Here is a 20,317-nt window from a genome sequence, read left to right as displayed (position 1 = left end):
GCTGGATTTCCTCAATATTCTTGTACTTATTTAAGTTGTTTGTCGGGATTCCTGCTATCTTCTTGATGATTATATCCAGGTTCCATTCCTAGGTCTTAATATTTGTTTATAAAGTAATAACTTATTATGCACGGACAATGTTGAGTTTCTTCCAATTAGCCAATACACTTTTTATATCTTTATTTTGGTTATATCTGGTTTTTTGTAGACCACTTTCAGCTGATTCTAAAAAAAGTTAAAATGAACGGTAATTTTTCTATTCTTTACAATTAAAAATCAAAATATTTACAGGTAATACATGCATAAATGATTCGTTTCATAAAGAAAATTGAAAACGGATTTTATAATACTTACATAATTGTTTAAGAGATCCAGCCATAGCCAAAACTAGCATACTAAACAGTACAGTTGAGTACAGCAAAAAAAAGCCACTAATTTCCATTTTTCACCCCCTTATCGATGCATTTTTTTCCAATCAAAATTTTTACTAAATTTTTAGGTTATCTTATGATGAAAATGAAATAATTGATGACTTGATGACCAATGACCACGCGACGCTACATAGATACTCGCGCGGCAAATTTGAAAATGAACGCAAATTGAATAGTAAATGGCCTGAGTATGGAAAATTTTACCCCTCCAGGAGGACATTGTACTCTTTTCATAGAATATCTTGTGGTAACTTTCCAGCCATAATTTAATCAGATGTTCACGGAATAGAACTTTGATAGTAGAATTCCTGGAATGTTTTGTTGTTAGGGGAAACTTTTATTTTATTTATTCTTGAATATTTCCTGTTGTTAAACATTGTAACCAATAATTTACAAATAAGATTTTCATTACATTACATGAAATCAAAACATGTTTTGGATATTAAACTATATAGTTTATATAATTGTAATAATTTAATATACAATTTTGAATTAAGATTTAATCTTTTCGATTTAAACTACAGTAAAACTTGTGTTACCGGCCCCCTGCCAACACCGGCCACCTGTACTAACGGCCAGTTTAAAAATTCCCCACACTAATTACAGTAAAACCTGTCAGTAACGGCCGCTAAAAATGAAAAAGCTATTGGCCGATATAGAAAGGTGACCAGTATTGCCAGTGTTTGTAGTCTAGATATAATTGGTTTGGGGAATTTTTAAACTGGCCGTTAGTACAGGTGGCCAGTAACACAGGTTGTACTGTATATCTAGGCTACAAAAACTGGCAATAACGACCACTTTTCTATATCGGCCAATAGTTCTTTCATTTTAGTGGCCGTTAGTGACAGGTTTGACTGTATTTCATTAACGTAAAGTTAACGCAAGTTAATATTTTATTGAATTATTTTGCTATTTGATCCCGTAATTGGTATAATGTGTCCAATATAAGCGTTCATAAAACGTCCGTATTTCGTCCAGTATGGACGTCCAAAGGACGTTCAACGTCGGACGTCCAAAGGACGTCCATATTTATTCCGTCCGAAGGACGTCCAACGTCGGACGTCCAAAGGACGTCCATTTTTATTCCTTCCGAAGGACGTCCAACATGGGACGTCCAAAGGACGTCCGTTTATAGTCCATGGACGTTAGGACCAAAAATGGACCTATTTTGGACGTCCAAAGGACGTCGTGTGCTATTAGGGTAGCTGGTCTTATGGCTGTTTTATAGAATTTTCCCTTCAGCTTCATTGAAATTTTTCTGTCACACAACACACCACTCGCTTCTTTCCACTTCATCCATCCAGCCCTAATTCTACTGCATGCATCTCCATCTATTTCTCCATTACTCTGTAATACCGATCCTAGGTACTTAAAACTATTGCTAATCATTTCACCATCCAAAGATACCACTTTATTTGTAGTAGCTCCATCTTTAAATGAACATTCCAAATACTCTGTTTTTGTCCTACTAAGTTTTAAACCTTTTTCCTCCAGAGCTTGTCTCCACTGTTCCAGTTTTTGTTCTAAGTCTCTTTCACTATTTCCTACTAACACGACATCATCAGCATACATTAAAACACCATGGAATGTTACCCTGTATTTTCGCTGTTATCTGGTCCAAAACTAATGAGAATAAATACGGACTAAGCACAGAACCTTGATGCAATCCTACTTTCACATGAAATTTATCAGTCTCTCCCACACCTGTCCTAACACTAGTCGTTACTCCCTCATACATATCCCTCACAATCTTTACATATTCACCAGGGACTCCTTTCTTATTGAGTGCCCACCACAGAATCTCTCGAGGAACTCTATCATATGCTTTCTCAAGATCAATGAATACCATATGAGCGTTTGTTTCTTTACTCCTGTATTTTTCCATCAACTGCCTTATAATGAAAATTGCATCTGTTGTTGATCTACCCTGCATAAAGCCAAATTGATTCTCGGATATTTCGGTCTCTTCACGTATCCGTCTATCAATTACTCTTTCTCATATTTTCATGGTGTGGCTAAGCAGTTTTATAGCCCTGTAGTTTGTACATTGTTGTATATCTCCCTTGTTTTTGTAAACAGGTACCAGTATACTGCTTCTCCATTCGTCTGGCATTTGTCCAACTACCATAATTCTATTAAATAGACCTGCTAGCCACCTTGTTCCTGTCTCTCCCAATGCTCTCCATACTTCCCCAGGAATATCATCTGGTCCTACCGCTTTTCCTTTCTTTATTTTTTGAAGCGCTTGAGCCACTTCCTCGTTGGCTATTTTGGTGACCATTGCTGCTACTGTCTCCGTTGACTCTACAGGCTGTCTGTCAAATTCTTCATTTAATAAGCTGTCAAAGTACTTTCTCCATCTCTTTTTGACATCCTTTTCGTGAACTAGTATTTTATTATTTTCATCTCGGATACATCTAATCTGATTAAAATCTTTTGCTTTCTTTGCTCTCTGTTTGGCTATTTTATATATCTTCGTTTCGCCTTCCCTGGTATCAAGTTGATCGTATAGGTTTGAATACGCTTCTGCTTTAGCTTTTGCTACTGCTACTTTCGCTTCCTTTTTGGCGACCATATAGTTTTGAAGATCTATGTCCGATCTGGTTTCTTGCCAATTTTTATATAATTTTCTCTTCTCTTTTATTTTTCCTTGTACTTCATTTGACCACCACCAAGTCTCTTTATCCTCAAACTTCTTTCCTGACGTTTTCCCAAGTATTTCAATAGCCGTCTCTCTAATAATATTGGCCATTTTTCTCCAAAATGATCTTCGAGGGCGCCGCGCGTCGTGTCTAAGCTATTTATTATAATATAAACTAATATAAACAGCGGATATTGATACCTACAAAAGGCGCCAGAATCTAAAAATGGTCTTCGAGGGCACCGCGCGTCGTATCTAAGCTATTTATTATAAAAGAGACAGTGGATATTGATACGTACAAAAGACAAAGGAATCTAAAAATGGTCTTCAAGGGCGCCGCGAGTCGTATCTAAGTTATTTATTATAACAGAAACAGCGAAAATTATTGATACATACGAAAGGCGCCCGAATCGTAAAAATTGTCTTCGAGGGCCCGCTCGTCGAATCTAAGCTACCTATGTATTATAATTAGAGACTGGAAAATATGCACTAAAAAATGTCTAAAATATGCATGCAATATGCATTTTAAAACAAGCTGAATATGCACAATTAACATGCAAATATGCATTTATATATGCACTTATTTTTATATGAATAATTTTATGGTTTACGTTAAATACATAAATAAATAAAAAATAATAAAAATAAATAAATAGGTTTGAATTTAAACCAAATTGTATTATTATTTCTTAATATATTTTTTTAACTTCAGGTTTTGTGACAAATAAAACGGCAAAATATTTTATTTTGACCACAAGATAAATAAGAGTACAATAAAATAAATGTACATATTTTTATTGTTACAATATTGATTCATATTTTCTAAACTAATATTATAAAAAGAGTACAATAAAACAAATTTACATATTTTTATTGTTACAATAAATAATCATATATTGATTCATATTTTCTAAACTAATATTATGTCTTCTATCTGTTAATATTTGTTTATAGGCAGAAAAAGATCTCTCAACGTCACAAGATGTAATTGGGGCATATTTAAACTTTGCTATTAGAGACGGATCCATATTAATATTTTCATCGAAGTTTCCAAAATTGATTATATTATTTATTGAACGCAATAAAGTGAAACCCTCATTTTTGTTTAAAACGTCATCAAGTTTATCTTTAATTTTTACTCCAATTTCCCCATTCAGATTTGTTATTTTCTGTTTAACCGAATCAACAATAGACATACTATTGTGAAGACATAAATTTTGAGCCTCTAATTTTGTAATTGAACTTTCAATGATATCGAAATTCGATTTTATATACAACAATTGATTTTTAATAGACTTTTCTTTAAAAATATTTTGACAGTTATCAATAGCGGTACAAGTCGGATCAAAACTTGAAATAACGCTTTTGATGTCGTCGTAGTGTTCAGATAAAAATATAGCACTTTTAAGCCAAGTTCCCCATCTGGTTAATACTGGTTCTGGTGGTAAAGGAATATCGGGAAGCATCTCCCTATATACCTGTACACGTAGTGGTGCTTTCAGAAATACTTTTTTTACATTATTTATTAAGGTGTTTACATTGGGAAATTCAATTCTAACTTTCTCTGCAACTCTGTTTAGGCCGTGCGCCAAACATGTACAGTGAATTAAATTAGGGAAAAAGATTTTAAGATTGGATGCAGCTTTCATCATATATGAGGCGGCATCACTAAGCATTAATAATATTTTTTCAAATGGTACTTGATCAGGTAAAAAAAAATTTGTTAGGGATTCGTTAACAAATCTAGCTATTGTAGCATAGTTTGTTTTTTCCAAACATTTTACACTAATTAAGTATGAGTTTTTAAAATCGCCAGAGTCGTTAAGAACTCCAACAATTAGATTCGCAATTTGTCGACCCTTTGTATCCGTTGTTTCATCGACGGAAATCCAAAGATAATCGGCTTTTAACTGATTTTTAATACTCGTCATCACATCTTTGTAACATGCACTGACATATTTTTTCCGAAGAGTTGAAGAACTTGGTATTTGAGCTGGTTTATCTTTAATCTTGCAATAAGTTTTTAAAAAGTTTTGACACGATTTATGTTCTAACTTGTGCAGAGGGATATTGCAGTTCAAAAAAAAATGGCATAAATCCTTTGCAAAGGTTTCTTGCCCAACTGACGTATTCTGAATCTGCAAACTGTTCTGTAGAATCTGCTGGCGAGGTTTATTATCATTTTTTGATAGCTTAGTTTGGTGAAGTGAAGTTTTTATGTGTTGAACTACTTGGAATTTCTTTTGACATGGAATCTGGAATATAATGATAATGATGTTTTAGATGTTTTCGTAAATAGATACCTACATTAAAATGATCAAACTTTTTAAACCTCCCCCAATTTTTTTTTATTTCTCAAAGTGAAATTGAAATCGTCAAACAATAAAGTACAGTCAGTGTACCGTAGTATACAGGGTGGGCCACTCTCAACACCTCGCTCTGTATAAGCCAAACCGTTGCGAACTTTAAAAAACAGTTTTTGAAGAAATGGGACGGTTTGTCATTTTAGAATAGACAGACACATAGATGTGCAAAGAAGTTTGATAAGTTTAAAAATCTATTGAAGTGGAGAACTTACCTTTTTATCACAAATGGTGCAAAACATACTTTCACTGTCGATAACTTTTAGATGATTGTTACTTCCAATCCAACTTCTGAGAAGACTTGATTTTTCCCTTGCTACTTTAGGCATTTTCACAATAATAATAAAATGATTTTTTTACACAGTATAGTCAATAACTTGCAATCACAAAAGTTGAATAATCGGCGATTGATTTAAGACTAACCATTCATAAAATAAAATAATCTATCCTACCCTTAAAACAGTGTTGCCAACTCGACCAATATAGTATTTGCCAAACCTCACAAGAATGATGGAATGATCAGTTCAACAGTAGGTATTCCATTATCAACTAATAAAAAATCCCTATAGCAAGCATAACCCAGTACAGATAAATTATTTGTTTTAAAAAATGCTGAAACATGATCCTGTAGTTAATAGTAATCTCATGGTCCACAGACATAAGTACTAATATAAACATTATTGAAGGCGAAGGGATTTGCTGATGTAGGTGTGTATGTGTGAATGGTTAAACATTTTTTGTTAGGAATCAGATTTGACTCACTGATATCAGTTTCAAGTTCCTGTGAGAGAGTTCCTAAGTTGTTTTAGTAATTGTAAGGCCAACATAAAAATTTGTTCTGAATTAGAAGATTTTCGATTTTTACTAAATAATTTTTATATTATTTAATATGCTAGAAAATATGCTATATGCTAAACAAGAAATAAATAAGCTAAACAACACAAAAATATGCCAAATCTAGCATAAAATAAGCTAAATTGGCAACGCTGCCTTAAAATTTCGTTTTGGTTGGTTTTCCCAGAATAATTCATAGTTGGCCGACACCAGCAGTAAGTACAGGTAATATTTGTAATGTTATTCAAAATATAATCGGTATTTACTTAGGTAATTTGTAAATTCTGAGAAGTCTATAAATCTTAAATATCCGGATAATGATACCTGCAGCTATAAATAACGCCCATTATGTTTATGGGTACAACAACAAAGGAGCTTAACAGCAAAATATTTACTTTCACATTTTATTTTAATGGATGTTGATGTTACTAATATATACCTTATTTTTAAATGGGGTAGAGTAAATTCCCATCAAAATATGCATTTATATGGTCTTAAATCTCCAAATATGCAAGGCATATGCATTTATGAAAAACATGAGAAATATGCAGCATATATATGCATATGCATTTTGCATATAATCCAGTCTTTAATTATAATAGAAAAACCGGATATTGATACCTACGAAAGGCGCCCAAATCGTAAAAATTGTCTTCGAGGGCGCCGCCAGAACCTATTTTACTTTAAATCAGGCCCGAGGCACTACACAATTTTCGGACCCCTAAATATAATTTAATAATAATAATAACTTTTTTTAAATGTATTAATTATTTAATAAATAGAAATATAGTTGCACAAGAAAATAAAATTTTTATTAACAATAAATAAAATTTATATTTAAACAATTAAACATTGTTTAAGGGGATAGGCTCAAACTTTCGGCTTCAATGCTATTTAAATGCATTCGTTTTTTTTTCGAAGCCTGAGAAAACTAATACGTATTTTTGAAAAATTTAAACGCAGAATAAAATATTACGTTACTACCGAGGGCCGAAAGTCCCTGAAATCTTCGATAATGTTTATTTTAATAAGTTACAGGGCTGAAAAAAAGAGAAAATTGAGTATGATTTTTAATTTTAAATACATATCTTATTCAAAAGAAACTTTTTATTTATTCTAAGGGACATTCGCCCCTCGGTAATAATGTAATCTTTCATTCTGCCACCTAGTCTTTGTGTAAAGGTTAAAAAAATTTTCAGCGTTTAATTTTTTTAATGGATATATACTAACGAAGGCAAAAGGCGCACCGGCCCGCTGGCCGGTGGGCCGGCGGCCCAGTCCGGGCCTGTCCATACATAAGTATTATATTATATACTAACACATCGCTCAAGTGTTCTAAAAACAACTGTTTTTATATATAAAAGTAGACTAAAAATATAAAAATTAAAGGAATAATGCAGAAAACACAAAAAATCGCCGATATACTTAATTAACATAAAATGACAGAAGTGACAAAATTTCATAAATGTTATTAGTGTCAAAATTTAATAACAGTGGACTTGTTACTTGCCTGCGGTTGGACCAATTAGAAACAAGCATTACGGCGCGGTAAATTTGAATCACTCCTCGTGGTTAAAAAACAAACAATAATAGAAGATATTTCCTAATTTCTCGCAAATCATTTAATCTGTCCAGAAATTCATCGCTCAAGAAAACTAAGTGATTAGAAATAGTAGCAAAGTTTTCTGGACATATATCAATTCCATCTTGTTGTTCTTTTACCAATGTCGAAAAGTTCTACAGATTTTTTATATTAATTTTCTCGATGTACCTACATCTTTAGCTTATACTCAGTTTACCTTTTAATTTGTAAACGATGATTAAGTTCGCTAAGTTTTCCTGGTATGTCGCAAATAAATGCTAAAAGCCACCACCAACTATCTTACTTAAGTTCAAAATAATTTGATCGTTTACAGAGCCCTTAAGTTAGCCTTCGGGCCATATAAAAAACGCAAGGGGGCCGCAGGTTGAGTATCACTGGACTACATCAACACGTTAGCAAGACGGAAAACGCGTTCCAAGATTGCAGCTTTAATTTTGAATATTTTGTTGAGTTATTTGGCACACATATACGTAATATAGTAAAGAATTGCGGTACAGAGGCCAATTTGAGAAATACCTTAGTGAGTACGTGGGAATTACTCTATATTAAATAAAATATTACAAAAACGAGTCTGTATCGACATTAAGAAGAACAAAAAAAAATACACTTTCTTCAAATAAACTTTTTTTATCCCATACCTAGATTTTGTGTCACACTGGAACTACTAAAATCGATTACCTATAACGAGAAATCGAACTTAACTGACTGATTTGGCAAAATTTAGTTAGGAGTTATTATCATCACAATTTGTGCCTTCGTCTTTGATAGTGTCACGGTCACGTACTGCCGACGCACTGTTCCCAAAGGTGCGCAGAACTTTCGAAAAACGGCGCGGCTATTCAGGCACGAAGCCAGGAAATGTGCTTGAGGGGGTCTAAACTCAAATTTTTTGTTAGATTAGACGGTAAGTTATTGAAAAAAGAATTCAGAATTAGTTTTAGATCCATATGCAAAATTTGAAAAAACTATTTTAATATTTCAAAATTGCAATTTTGTTATTTTCTCATTTAATTAATAGTACATTAATAAAACGGGATAGTTCCCGAAGGTTGGCTGTATACCATCTAGTTAAATAACAACGTGAAGTAAAAGCTACCTGGTGTAGTTGGTATAAAATTTAATTAAGAATTAAAATTTTTAAAATCCAAAAGGATTATACTCATTATTGTCATTGTTCAGAACGAACGTTTTCAGACTTATAAGTCCATCATCAGTGAACTACGTGTCCTTGCAAAAAAGCCTAAATGCCAAACACTGGTTGGATTAAATATTCAATCCGCATTATAAATACAAGAAAATAATGCGACTTAAAGTCGATGGCAATGGATTGCCTCCAGGAACATGTGAGTAAGTACTCTACTTTTAGTATTTTCTTGTATTTATGATGTAGTTTGAACATTTAATCCAACCAGTGTTTGACATTGTAGCTATTTTGCAAGGATGATCACTGATGATGGACTGATAAGTCCGAAAACGTTCTGGTTTTCCGTACAGTTATTTTTCGTTTCCAGGCAACGGCTAAGTATAAGAAAAAAATCGAACGTTTCTTTCAAAAATGTTGTCAAAACTGTCCAAATTGCTGATCGATTTTCGGAAAAAAAATACTTTTAAATTAAATAAAATATTTTAACGATCTAAAGTGTTTACTGCTTTACTAAGATATAACATCTATATGACGAAAATCTCACCCTAGTAAGTTGTTTTTAAAACCTAAGTTCACCATTGTATCTTTAATATCATTTTAGCGTCCCTGATGATGTTAGTGACTACTAACGGAATATAGAAAAAAAAAAAGTAGAAAAAAGTACACCTAGTCATCTATTCAGTTGTCTACCCAATAAATTTTTCTTGTCTTTCGTTTCCCATCTTGTTTCTGGGTAAAGTGTTTACTCGCTTCATTGTTAAGATCTAACGTTCTACACTGGTCGTTGTGACAGGGATAGTTGCCAAAATTATAAGGAATTTGTAAATGTTCGGTAAAAAATCTTTATTACAATGTTCCATTATGCGCAGAACTTCGGTATTTGGTTCTAAAGATGATATTGTATTACATTTACACCAAAACATTTCACCTTTTATTGCTGTAAGGGAAGTGTCGTGGGAGTAATAGGCAGGCAAATTTTCTAGCAATTTTGTTTTTTCTGTAGAGGCAAATCCAGGTAAAAAAATTTGAAATGCTGATAGAATACTTTCATTTTTGGTAAATCTGATTTTTAAATTATTATTGGATATAATAAGTTGATCTGTACACTGAATAAAAACAGAAATATTCCTAGTAAAAACTGATAATAATTTCGTTCACTTTTTAAAAAAAAAACTTGAGGAGAAACTTGCTGCCTTGGTACCAAACCCGTGGCAGTTTTGGGAGGGGTCCGGACCCATTGACCCCCCCCCTTTGCTACGTGCCTGCGGCTATTATATCTCGAGTTAATATTGATGACGCGCTGATGTAGCCTCCAATTTTTTAAAGATACGTTCACCCTTGTCATCCCTACATTTTGCTTTTTGTTTTCCAGAAATCCAGAGCGGACCATGTAATTAAAGGTACAAGACAGGAGCAGTTAGAACATATATGCCACGATATAGCCGAATTTAAAGACGCCAATAATCTTGACAAAATCATCATTTTATGGACAGCGAATACGGAATGCTTCAGCGACGTCTTAGATGGTGTTAATGACACAGCTGAAAACATCAAAATCGCTATCGCTAACAATGACAGCAATATATCACCATCTACACTATTTGCATATGCCGCTATAGCTAAGGGATGTACTTATATAAACGGATCTCCACAGAATACATTTGTTCCGGGAATTATTGACTTCGCTGAAAAACGTGGAGTATTTATTGCTGGAGATGATTTCAAATCTGGCCAAACGAAGATAAAGAGCGTTTTGGTCGACTTCTTAGTGGGTGCTGGTATTAAACCTGTCAGTATTGTTAGCTATAATCATCTTGGGAATAACGATGGAAAGAATTTATCTGCACCTCCACAGTTCAGATCTAAAGAGGTAACTTATAATATTAATTCTATTTCCAGAGTTTTATACATATTTGGTATTTAAATTTTGTATGAATCTAAATAAATATTGGACTTGCAAGTTCTAGATTCTGGCATGGCCTATTTTACCACTAGGCCCGAGAGGCACCTGCCTCGGGCCCGTATTTTAATGGGGCCCGGAAAGATAACCAAAAAACATTTTTATTACAATAACAAAATAAATTTTCAAAATTCTTTCATTTTACGAACAGGAAATGATAACAATAAGAGTTATAATTAAACAATGTTTAATTGTTTAAGGGCATATGCGCAAAATGTCGCCTGTCAAACTGCTCAATGTGTTTTAAATGTACTTATTCTTTTTTAAGTATTTCAGCAGTATTCAGCAGTAAAGTAATATAAGTATTTCAGCAGTCTTATATCGTAGTGGTCAAGTCCTGCTGCCTGCAGGCAATCGAAAAGTGTATCATGTTGTACTCGGTCGAATGCCTTCTCGAAGTCGATGAAACAAACGTTTATGTTTGTTTCATCGACTTCGAGAAGGCATTCGACCGAGTACAACATGATACACTTTTCGATTGCCTGCAGGCAGCAGGACTTGACCATTACGATATAAGACTGCTGAAATACTTATATTACAATCAAGTAGCCTCTATCCAAATTGGAGACAGTCGTACTGAAAACTGCCGATAAAACGTGGAGTACGACAAGGTTGTGTTTTATCACCCACCCTTTTTAATCTGTACTCTGAAGAAATCTTTAGGGAGGCTTTGGATGACAGACAAGAGGGAGTAAGGCTAGGCGGAGAAGTAATCAACAATATTAGATACGCTGACGATACAGCCATTCTTGCTGAAAATTTACAAGATCTTCAGACACGACTATATCTAGTCAGTGAAGCAAGCTATCGGAGAGGCCTTAAAATCAACATTTCAAAAACAAAGTGGATGGCAGTTGGAAAGATTAATATAGATCAAGGTCAGCTTTCTCTTGATGGAGAGGAGTTAGAACGGGTAAATCATTTCAAGTACCTTGGCAGCTGGTTAAATGTAAATTGTGACTCCGATGAAGAGATAATAACTAGGATCGAAATATCACGGAAGGCTTTTATGACCTGGAAACCAGTTTTATGTAATAGAAACCTGTCGATGAATATTCGAAAGAAGGTGCTGAAATGTTATGTGTGGTCTATCCTATTGTATGGTTGTGAAACATGGACGTTAAAAACCACAATGCTAAACAAAATAGAAGCATTCGAATTGTGGTGCTATCGACGAATCCTAAAGATATCGTGGGTTTCGCACACTTCCAATGAAGGTGTTCTTCAAATGATGAATTCGGAACGTCTGGTCATAAGCATTATAAAGAGGAGAAAAACAGAATACTTCGGCCATATAATTAGAGGACCTAAATACCATCTGCTTCGCCTTATAATACAAGGAAAAGTGGAGGGAAAGAGATGGATTGGTCGAAAGAAACTTTCATGGCTGCGTAATATTAGACAATGCTGTGGCCGCACAGTAGAAGAATTATTTCGCGCAGCAGCCGATAGAGAGAGATTTCAGGAAATTGTAAACATGATGACGGCCAACGTCTGAATACAGACACGGCACCTAAAGAAGAAGAAGATTCTTTTTTTGAATTATGAGAAAACTAATAGATAAGTATTTTTGAAAAAATTAATCGCAGAATGAAAGACTACAGTATGACCGAGGGTAGAAGTCTTTTAGAATAAACAAAAAGTTTTTTTGAATGAGATATTTAAAATTAAAAATCACACTAAATTTTCTCTTTTTTTATCCCAGTAACTTATTAAAACAAACATAGGAGTTTTCAGGGATTTTCTACCCTCCGTAATATTTCATTCTGCGTTTAAATTTTTCAAAAATAATTATTAGTTTTCTCAGAATTTGAGAAAAATGAATACATTTAAAACACACTGAATATTTTGACAGGCGACATTTTGCGCCTATGCCCTTAAATATATAGGGTGTCCCAAAAGTAGTGGAACGGTCGAATATTTCGCGAACTAAACATCGGATCGAAAAACTGAAAAATACGTGTTCAATCATTTTCAAAAATCTATCCAATGACACCAAACACTAACTCCCACTACACCCCCTGGAGGTGGGGTGGGGGGTAACTTTAAAATCTCAAATGGAAACCCCTAGTTTTTCTTGCAGATTTGGATTCGTTACTTAAAAGTAAGCAACTTTTATTCAAGACATTTTTTCGAACTGTGGATAGATGGCGCTATAATTGGGAAAAACAATTTATCCTGATACCATAGGTAACCTATAGAAACGGTCTAATATCTCGAGAAATACACTTCCAAATGAGAAACCAAAAAACAGGTTTTCAATATTTTTCGAAAACCTATCGATAAACACCAAAAATGACCCTCCAACCTACCCCCTGGAGACGGGGTGGGGGGTAAATTTAAAATCTTAAATAGCAACCCCCACTTTTTATTGCAGATTCGAATTCGTCATGAAAAATTAAGCTACATTTATTCGAAACATTTTTTAAAATTGCTGATAGATGGCGCTAATAAATCGTATTTTTCCAATTAAAGCGTCATCTATCAACAATTCTAAAAAATGTTTCGAATAAATGTTGCTTAATTTTTCATGACGAATCCGAAGCTGTAATAAAAAGTGGGGGTTGCTATTTAAGATTTTAAAGTTACCCCCCACCCCACCTCCAGGGGGTGGGTTGGAGGGTCATGTTTAGTGTTATTCGATAGGTTTTCGAAAAGTATTAAAAACCTTTTTTTTTGTTTCTCATTTGGAAGTGTATTTCTCGAGATATTAGACCGTTTCTATAATTTACCTATGGTATCAGGATAAATCGTTTTTCTCAATTATAGCGCCATCTATCCACAGTTCGAAAAAATGTCTTGAAAAAAAGTTGCTTACTTTTACGTAACGAATCCAAATCTGCAAGAAAAACTAGGGGTTTCCATTTGAGATTTTAAAGTTACCCTCCACCCCACCTCTAGGGGGTGTAGTGGGGGTTGGTGTTTGGTGTCATGGGATAGATTTTTGAAAATGATTGAACACGTATTTTTCAGTTTTTTGATCCGATGTTTAGTTCGCGAAATATTCGACCGTTCCACTACTTTTGGGACACCCTGTATATATTATTTATCGTTAATAAAAATTTAAATTTCTGGTGCAACTATATTTTTATTAATTAATTAATATTATTTAAAAAAGTTATTACTATTAAATTATATTTAGGGGCCCGAAAATTGTGTAGTGCCTCGGGCCTGATTTGAAATAAAAGAGGCTCTGGATTCTGGGTCCTAGTGAGTCAATATTTGAACTCTTCATGTAACTTTGCGTTGATTGATATACCTACCTACTATTTCACTAATTTTAAGTCATTTTTGCCAAACTTCCGCTCATAACTTTTTAAACGGAAATGACATCAAAACCGGAACTACATATTCGAGCTCCACTTTTCAATACGCGATGATTGATATATCACATGTACTATTTCTGAGACTATAATATGGCACTTCCGATTCCACCTTTTTAATCGTAAGTGATATAAAAACCGGAAGTATATATTTATTCTCATCTTGCTAAAGCGCGTCGAGTAATATATCGTTTGTACCATTTCAGCGAGTTTAAAACAGTATTTCCAGTTACAACTCTGTAACCCTAAGTCCGAGGTTAAATTTCTCACCTTTATATATTTAATACCATCCTTAAGTTTAAAACTCACTCGACGCCTCAGTTGTCATTCTGTCAGTTCTAATAACGTAGGACTTATATTCACTGACAGACAGACGGACGGACAGGCAGTCTTGAAAATGGAAGTACATATTTGTTTTCGTCTTGCTAAAGCGTTTCGAATAATATATCTCTTGTATTATTTCGGCGACTTTAAAACAGTAGTTCCGGTTGCAACTCTAAAATCGGAAGTCCAAGGTCAAATTTCTCACCTCTAATACCATCTTTGGGTTATAAGCTCTCATTAGACACCTCATTTATCATTCTATCTAATTTAATAACGGAGGAGTTATATTCGCAGACAGACAGGCATAAAAACCGGAAGTATATTTTTGAGCTCTTCTTGCTAAGAGGGGTCGAATAATATATCGCTAGTTCTATTTCAGCGAATCTAAAGCAGTACTCCCGGTTGCAACTCTGAAACCTGAAGTTCTAGGTTAAATTTCTCACCTTTAATACTATACTTGGATTATAAGCTTGCATTCGATATCGAATATGTCATTCTACCTGGTCTAATGGCGGAAATGACGGAGGAGTTATATTTACAAACTCTTTGGGACAGACAGGCGTGGATAATTCAAGGCTTTCACATTTATATTATTATAAATGCTCTACTTGGACGAACCGAAAATTCCAATTCTTCGATTCGAATCAAGCTACAGATCGGGGACACTCAAATGTTATAAATATCGCCAATTTTTAACAAAAATTTATAAATCAATAACCCAGGGACTGAGTATCGGCTAAACAACCTAGAAAACCTACACATGCTTATGAACAAAATAAACGCTCAACTACCTTTTCAAAAATACCACACATATTGTATTTCTTTTCAATACTTTTGGAAAAATCAAGTAAAACCGTAAATATTAAGTATCGAGTTCAGAACTCCAAAATTTTTTTAGAGGATTGAATCCAATATTTCTCCAAAAGTAATGAAAATAAATATAAGGTATGTGGTATTTTTGAAAAGGTAATTGAATGACCTTTAAAATGAGGTATCACTCAACCCCCCTTTCCATTAAAGATTTTGAGGGTTGTGTCCGCCCCCGCTAGAGGGTTGATGTAATTTAGTTGACAATTGGTCTAGAAAATGTCCCCCTTACAAATAAATTTAACGTGTTTTTGCATATTTTTAAATTTTCTATAGGGACCAAATTATAGGGAATGGCCACTTTTTAAATTGACACACTGTATATAACTTTACTGTGGGACACAGTGTCGGCATATTATGTCGCAAAAGCTGTCCTCTGGAGGGGCCTGATATCTCCTTTTTTGTGGAATCTGGTCGTGGATTGGTTGATAGCTAGACTCGGAAACGATAGGCATTATGTCCTCGGCTAGCGCAGTTAAAGATACAATGCAACAACCTCTGACTGTAATTACAGAATGGACTTCAAATGTATAGCTATTTGTGAAATATTTTCTTCGACTTCTTTTGCATTCTATCTTTTCTTGTATTCTTTTTCATGACCTTCTTTTCGGAATAATTTTCCTCAGATTGTACCGTACCAGTATAGTTTAGAAGCTGGTTTGGGAATAATTCCTCTTATGTTTATTCAACCAAAGATTTTTTTATTTTTAGATTTCAAAAAGCAATGTTGTTGATGACATGGTAAACTCCAATGATATTCTCTATCAGCCAGGGGAAAAGCCAGATCATGTAGTGGTCATCAAATATGTTCCATATGTGGGTAAGTTATCATAATTTATATTCTATGTTAAACCTTTTTTATCACACATTACTATCATGCCACTACTCACTTAACTATTACTGATATTGAGAATCACTTTTCTAATTTCAGGAGACTGCAAAAGAGCCTTAGATGAATATACCTCAGAAATAATGATGGGAGGTTTAAACACATTGGTAATTCATAACACCTGTGAAGATTCTTTGCTTGCAACTCCAATAATATTAGACCTAATCATATTGGGAGAACTATTTACGAGAATCAAGATAAAGAGAGAAAACTCCTCAGATGATGAATACACTTCATTCCACCCAGTATTGTCACTTTTGAGTTATCTTTGCAAGGCACCCTTAGTTCCAAAGGGCACACCGGTAGTCAATGCTTTAAACAAGCAGAGGGCATGCATTGAAAACGTCATAAAGGCTTGCATAGGTAAAGATTTAGTTTATATTAAATTTAAATAAAATTTTTATTTGTTTGGAAAATCAAAAAAGTCGGTCATCATTATCTTTACCTTATCCCTATGTGGGGTCGGCTTCCCTAATTGCATTTCTCCACACAATTCTATTTTGGGTCATATCAATATTAATCCACTTTACCAATATGTCCTGCCTAATCGTCTCCCTCCAAGTCTTCGTTGGTCTTCCTCTCCTACTCCTTCCAGGAATCTGCACTTCAGCAATTCTTCGTATTTGGTGATTAACGTCTCGACGTTGAACATGACCAAACCATCTCAACCTATGCTCTCTCATTTTGACATCAATTGGTGCCACACCTAGACTTCCCCTAATATACCCATTTTTAATTTTATCATTTTTTGTCACTCCACTCATCCATCTAAGCATTCCCATTTCCGCCACATGCATTCGTTGTTCCTCCTTCTTTTTCACTGCCCAACATTCAGTTCCGTACATCATAGCCGGTCTTATGGCTGTTTTATAGAATTTTCCCTTCAACTTCATTGGAATTTTTCTGTCACACAACACACCCCTCGCTTCCTTCCACTTCATTCATCCAGCCCTAATTCTACTGCATGCATCTCCATCTATTTCTCCATTACTATATGTAATACCGATCTCAGGTACTTAAAACTATTGCTTTTCACAATCATTTCGTCATCCAAAGATACCATTTTATTTGTAGTAACTCCATCTTTAAATGAACATTTCAAATACTAATCTGTTTTTGTCCTACTAAGTTTTGAACCTTTTTCCTCCAGAGCATGTCTCCACTGTTCCAGTTTTTGTTCTAAGTCTCTTTCACTATTTCCTACTAACACGACATTATCAGCATACATTAAGCACCATGGAATGTTACCCTGTAGTTTCGCTGTTATCTGTTCCAAAACTAATGAGAATAAATACTGACTAAGCACCGAGCCTTGGTGCAATCCTACTTTCACCTGAAATTTATCAGTCTCTCCCACGCCTGTTATAATACTAGTCGCTACTTCCTAATAAATATCCCTCACAATCTTGACATATTTACCAGGGACTCCTTTCTTATCGAGTGCCCACCACATAGTCTGGCTCTATGATGTGCAGGGGTCAAAGGAGGTACTCTAGCTGGCCTTCTTGCATTCAAGCTATGTTCGTGAAGCCGATTACATATAGTTTGAGTATTTACTCTTGTACCCGTAGCTTCTACTAACTCATTTTGTAGCATTCGAGCAGTGCTTCTAAGGTTTCTGATTACCCATAGTTGTAAAAGTCGATCCTCTCTAGCTGTAGTCGAGCATGCATGATACGTATAAGGTTGTCTTCCAATAACACCATACATTTCATGTCTGCTCCAGGGTCTATTTATTGCAGCACAAATAACATTTAACATTTCTGCTATACGGCGTCTTGAGTAACCTTCTTGAATTAAAGTTATTGTCCTAGCAATTTGAATATCTGTGAGATACACTCTGCGCCTTCGGGGCCTCCAAGCACATAAAAATCGATCATTAATTCTTAACAACATTAACGTAAATATCGATAGAAACTCAGTAACGGAAAATGTGATTCCAAAATTTTATCAAGTTTTGTTTTTTTACTTAATACAAGAAAAACGAATAAATGAATAGTATATTGTGTAACAAGTACAGAAAGGTACTAATTTCTCACTGGTTTGAAAGGTTGCGGTACGAGCGCAAGTAAGTTCCGCAATTCAAACGAGTGACAAATTACCTTTCTGTACGTGTTACACACTATACTTTTTCTACAACCACATATTTTGCATAAATTAAAAATCACAATTTCCAATCGAAGATTTATTATAACAATAAATTATAAATTTTAAACTGTGTTTAATTAATACTAATCAATTTAAATTCCTTATACCTAAACAAATTACACAGAAATCAGTTAAGAAATTAATGCACTACCTTAATTTGTTTGAATTTAAACTATTTTAAATAATTATTACAAAATAATGTCACATTTGACGTTATATTTATGCAGTCACGGATTTACACCAAACCTACTTCATTCGACGTATCTTGCTAAGGTTGCTAAATCCTTATTGGTTAATTGATAATTAGACAATATTTATTAAGAATCATCATCATCATCATCAGTAGCTCGACAACCCTTTTTGGGTCCTGGCTTGTTCTAGGATTTTCCGCCATTCTGTTCTGTTCCTTGCTTTGTTCTTCCAGTGGGTAATCTCAAGTGTTTTCAGATCTTGTTCCACTTGTTCCATGTATCTAAGTTTGGGTCTTTCCTTTGACCTTCTCCCTACTGGTGTTTGCTTCATTATGTGTTTTGGTGTTTCGGTCTCCAACATTCGTTCAACATGGCTCATCCAGCGCAGACGTCCGATCTTTATGGATTTTATGACGTCGGGCTCGTTGTATGCTGCATATAGTTCAAAATTATATCTGCTGCGCCATACGTCATTTTCTTTCACCCCCTTATATATGTGTCTAAGGATTTTTCGTTCAAACGTACCTAATAAGTTCTCATCGCTTTTCGTCAGTGTCCATGTCTCTGATTCATATATAAGGACCGGTTTTATCAGGGTTTTGTATATTTTGCATTTGGTTTTTCTCGTGATGTTGTTAGATCTTAGATATTTAATGAGTCCATTATATGTTTTATTAATTTATTAAGAATAAAATTGTAAAATAAAACAGTTGTAACATCCATAATTTAATTTCTATTCGATAATTAATTGTCTTACAGGTTATATTTGTCTACACTTTAACCACAGATGTAAACAGAATATATAACTTTACTCAGAATGAGGTAGTCTACTGTGCAGAAAAGAACTTTCCGGCACAGAAACGTCACTTTTCTGCACACTAATGTCATATATCTTATACTGTGAGAAAATATCAACTTTGATAACATAAAACTGTGCAGAAAAGTACATTTTGAATAATGGTTGTAGAAAAACTTCTTTTTTTCTTTCATTTATAAAAACTGTATGTGTCTCCTGGATGGACGTAAATTTTTAACTTCCTACCTAACGAAATAAACAATTTACATGGAATTAAGTTAGTGGCTGCTTTTTCGTTTTGATCAGTGTCTTTTTAAAATAATACACATTACTAATTTAAAATAATATGTTGTTTTAGGTTTACCACCAGAAAACAACATGACATTGGAACACAAGTTGCCATTTTTAATGACAGAAAATTCAAAATTGAATGGTGAACCATTACCGAAAAGAATTAAAATACAGAATGGACAACACTAACATAAAATAGTATATTTTATATGATATATTTTTTAAAATTGTAAGATAATCATATATTTGTGCTACATATAATAATAAAGTATTGATAAAAAGATAAGCATTTATTTTTGTTCCTACCATATTCCAAGAATTTTCCTTGATGGACTGCATAATCAATTATTATAACAAGGAATTACAAAGATAGTCACGCACAAGTAGTAATTCCATATTCAGGGATTCATGCTCAACGATCTCAAAACGATTGCAGACATTGTCTGGCAATTGTGGCAGTGTGATATAGGTATTAGATTAACGCTGTACTTAAACTGCCGTCAAACGGTCTT

General features: G+C 34.1%; 1 protein-coding gene across 1 annotated transcript in view; it reads left to right on the top strand.

The window, feature by feature from the left end:
• Window positions 1–20,091, top strand: part of LOC114329653 (uncharacterized) — a 90,930-nt gene extending 70,839 nt beyond the window's left edge. Inside the window, exons 4-7 of the mRNA XM_028278831.2 lie at window positions 10,389–10,886; window positions 16,202–16,310; window positions 16,422–16,742; window positions 19,873–20,091. Of these exons, the coding sequence (XP_028134632.1) occupies window positions 10,389–10,886; window positions 16,202–16,310; window positions 16,422–16,742; window positions 19,873–19,994 (1,050 nt within the window). The 3' untranslated portion in view covers window positions 19,995–20,091. The remainder of the gene's footprint in view (window positions 1–10,388; window positions 10,887–16,201; window positions 16,311–16,421; window positions 16,743–19,872) is intronic.
• Window positions 20,092–20,317: the final 226 nt, after the last annotated feature.

The sequence above is a fragment of the Diabrotica virgifera genome, chromosome 7, assembly GCF_917563875.1.
Source record: "Diabrotica virgifera virgifera chromosome 7, PGI_DIABVI_V3a".
NCBI classification, from domain to species: Eukaryota; Metazoa; Arthropoda; class Insecta; order Coleoptera; family Chrysomelidae; genus Diabrotica; species Diabrotica virgifera.
The sequence above is the reverse complement of the archived record's forward strand: the minus strand, read 5'-3'. Positions and strand labels throughout refer to the sequence as shown.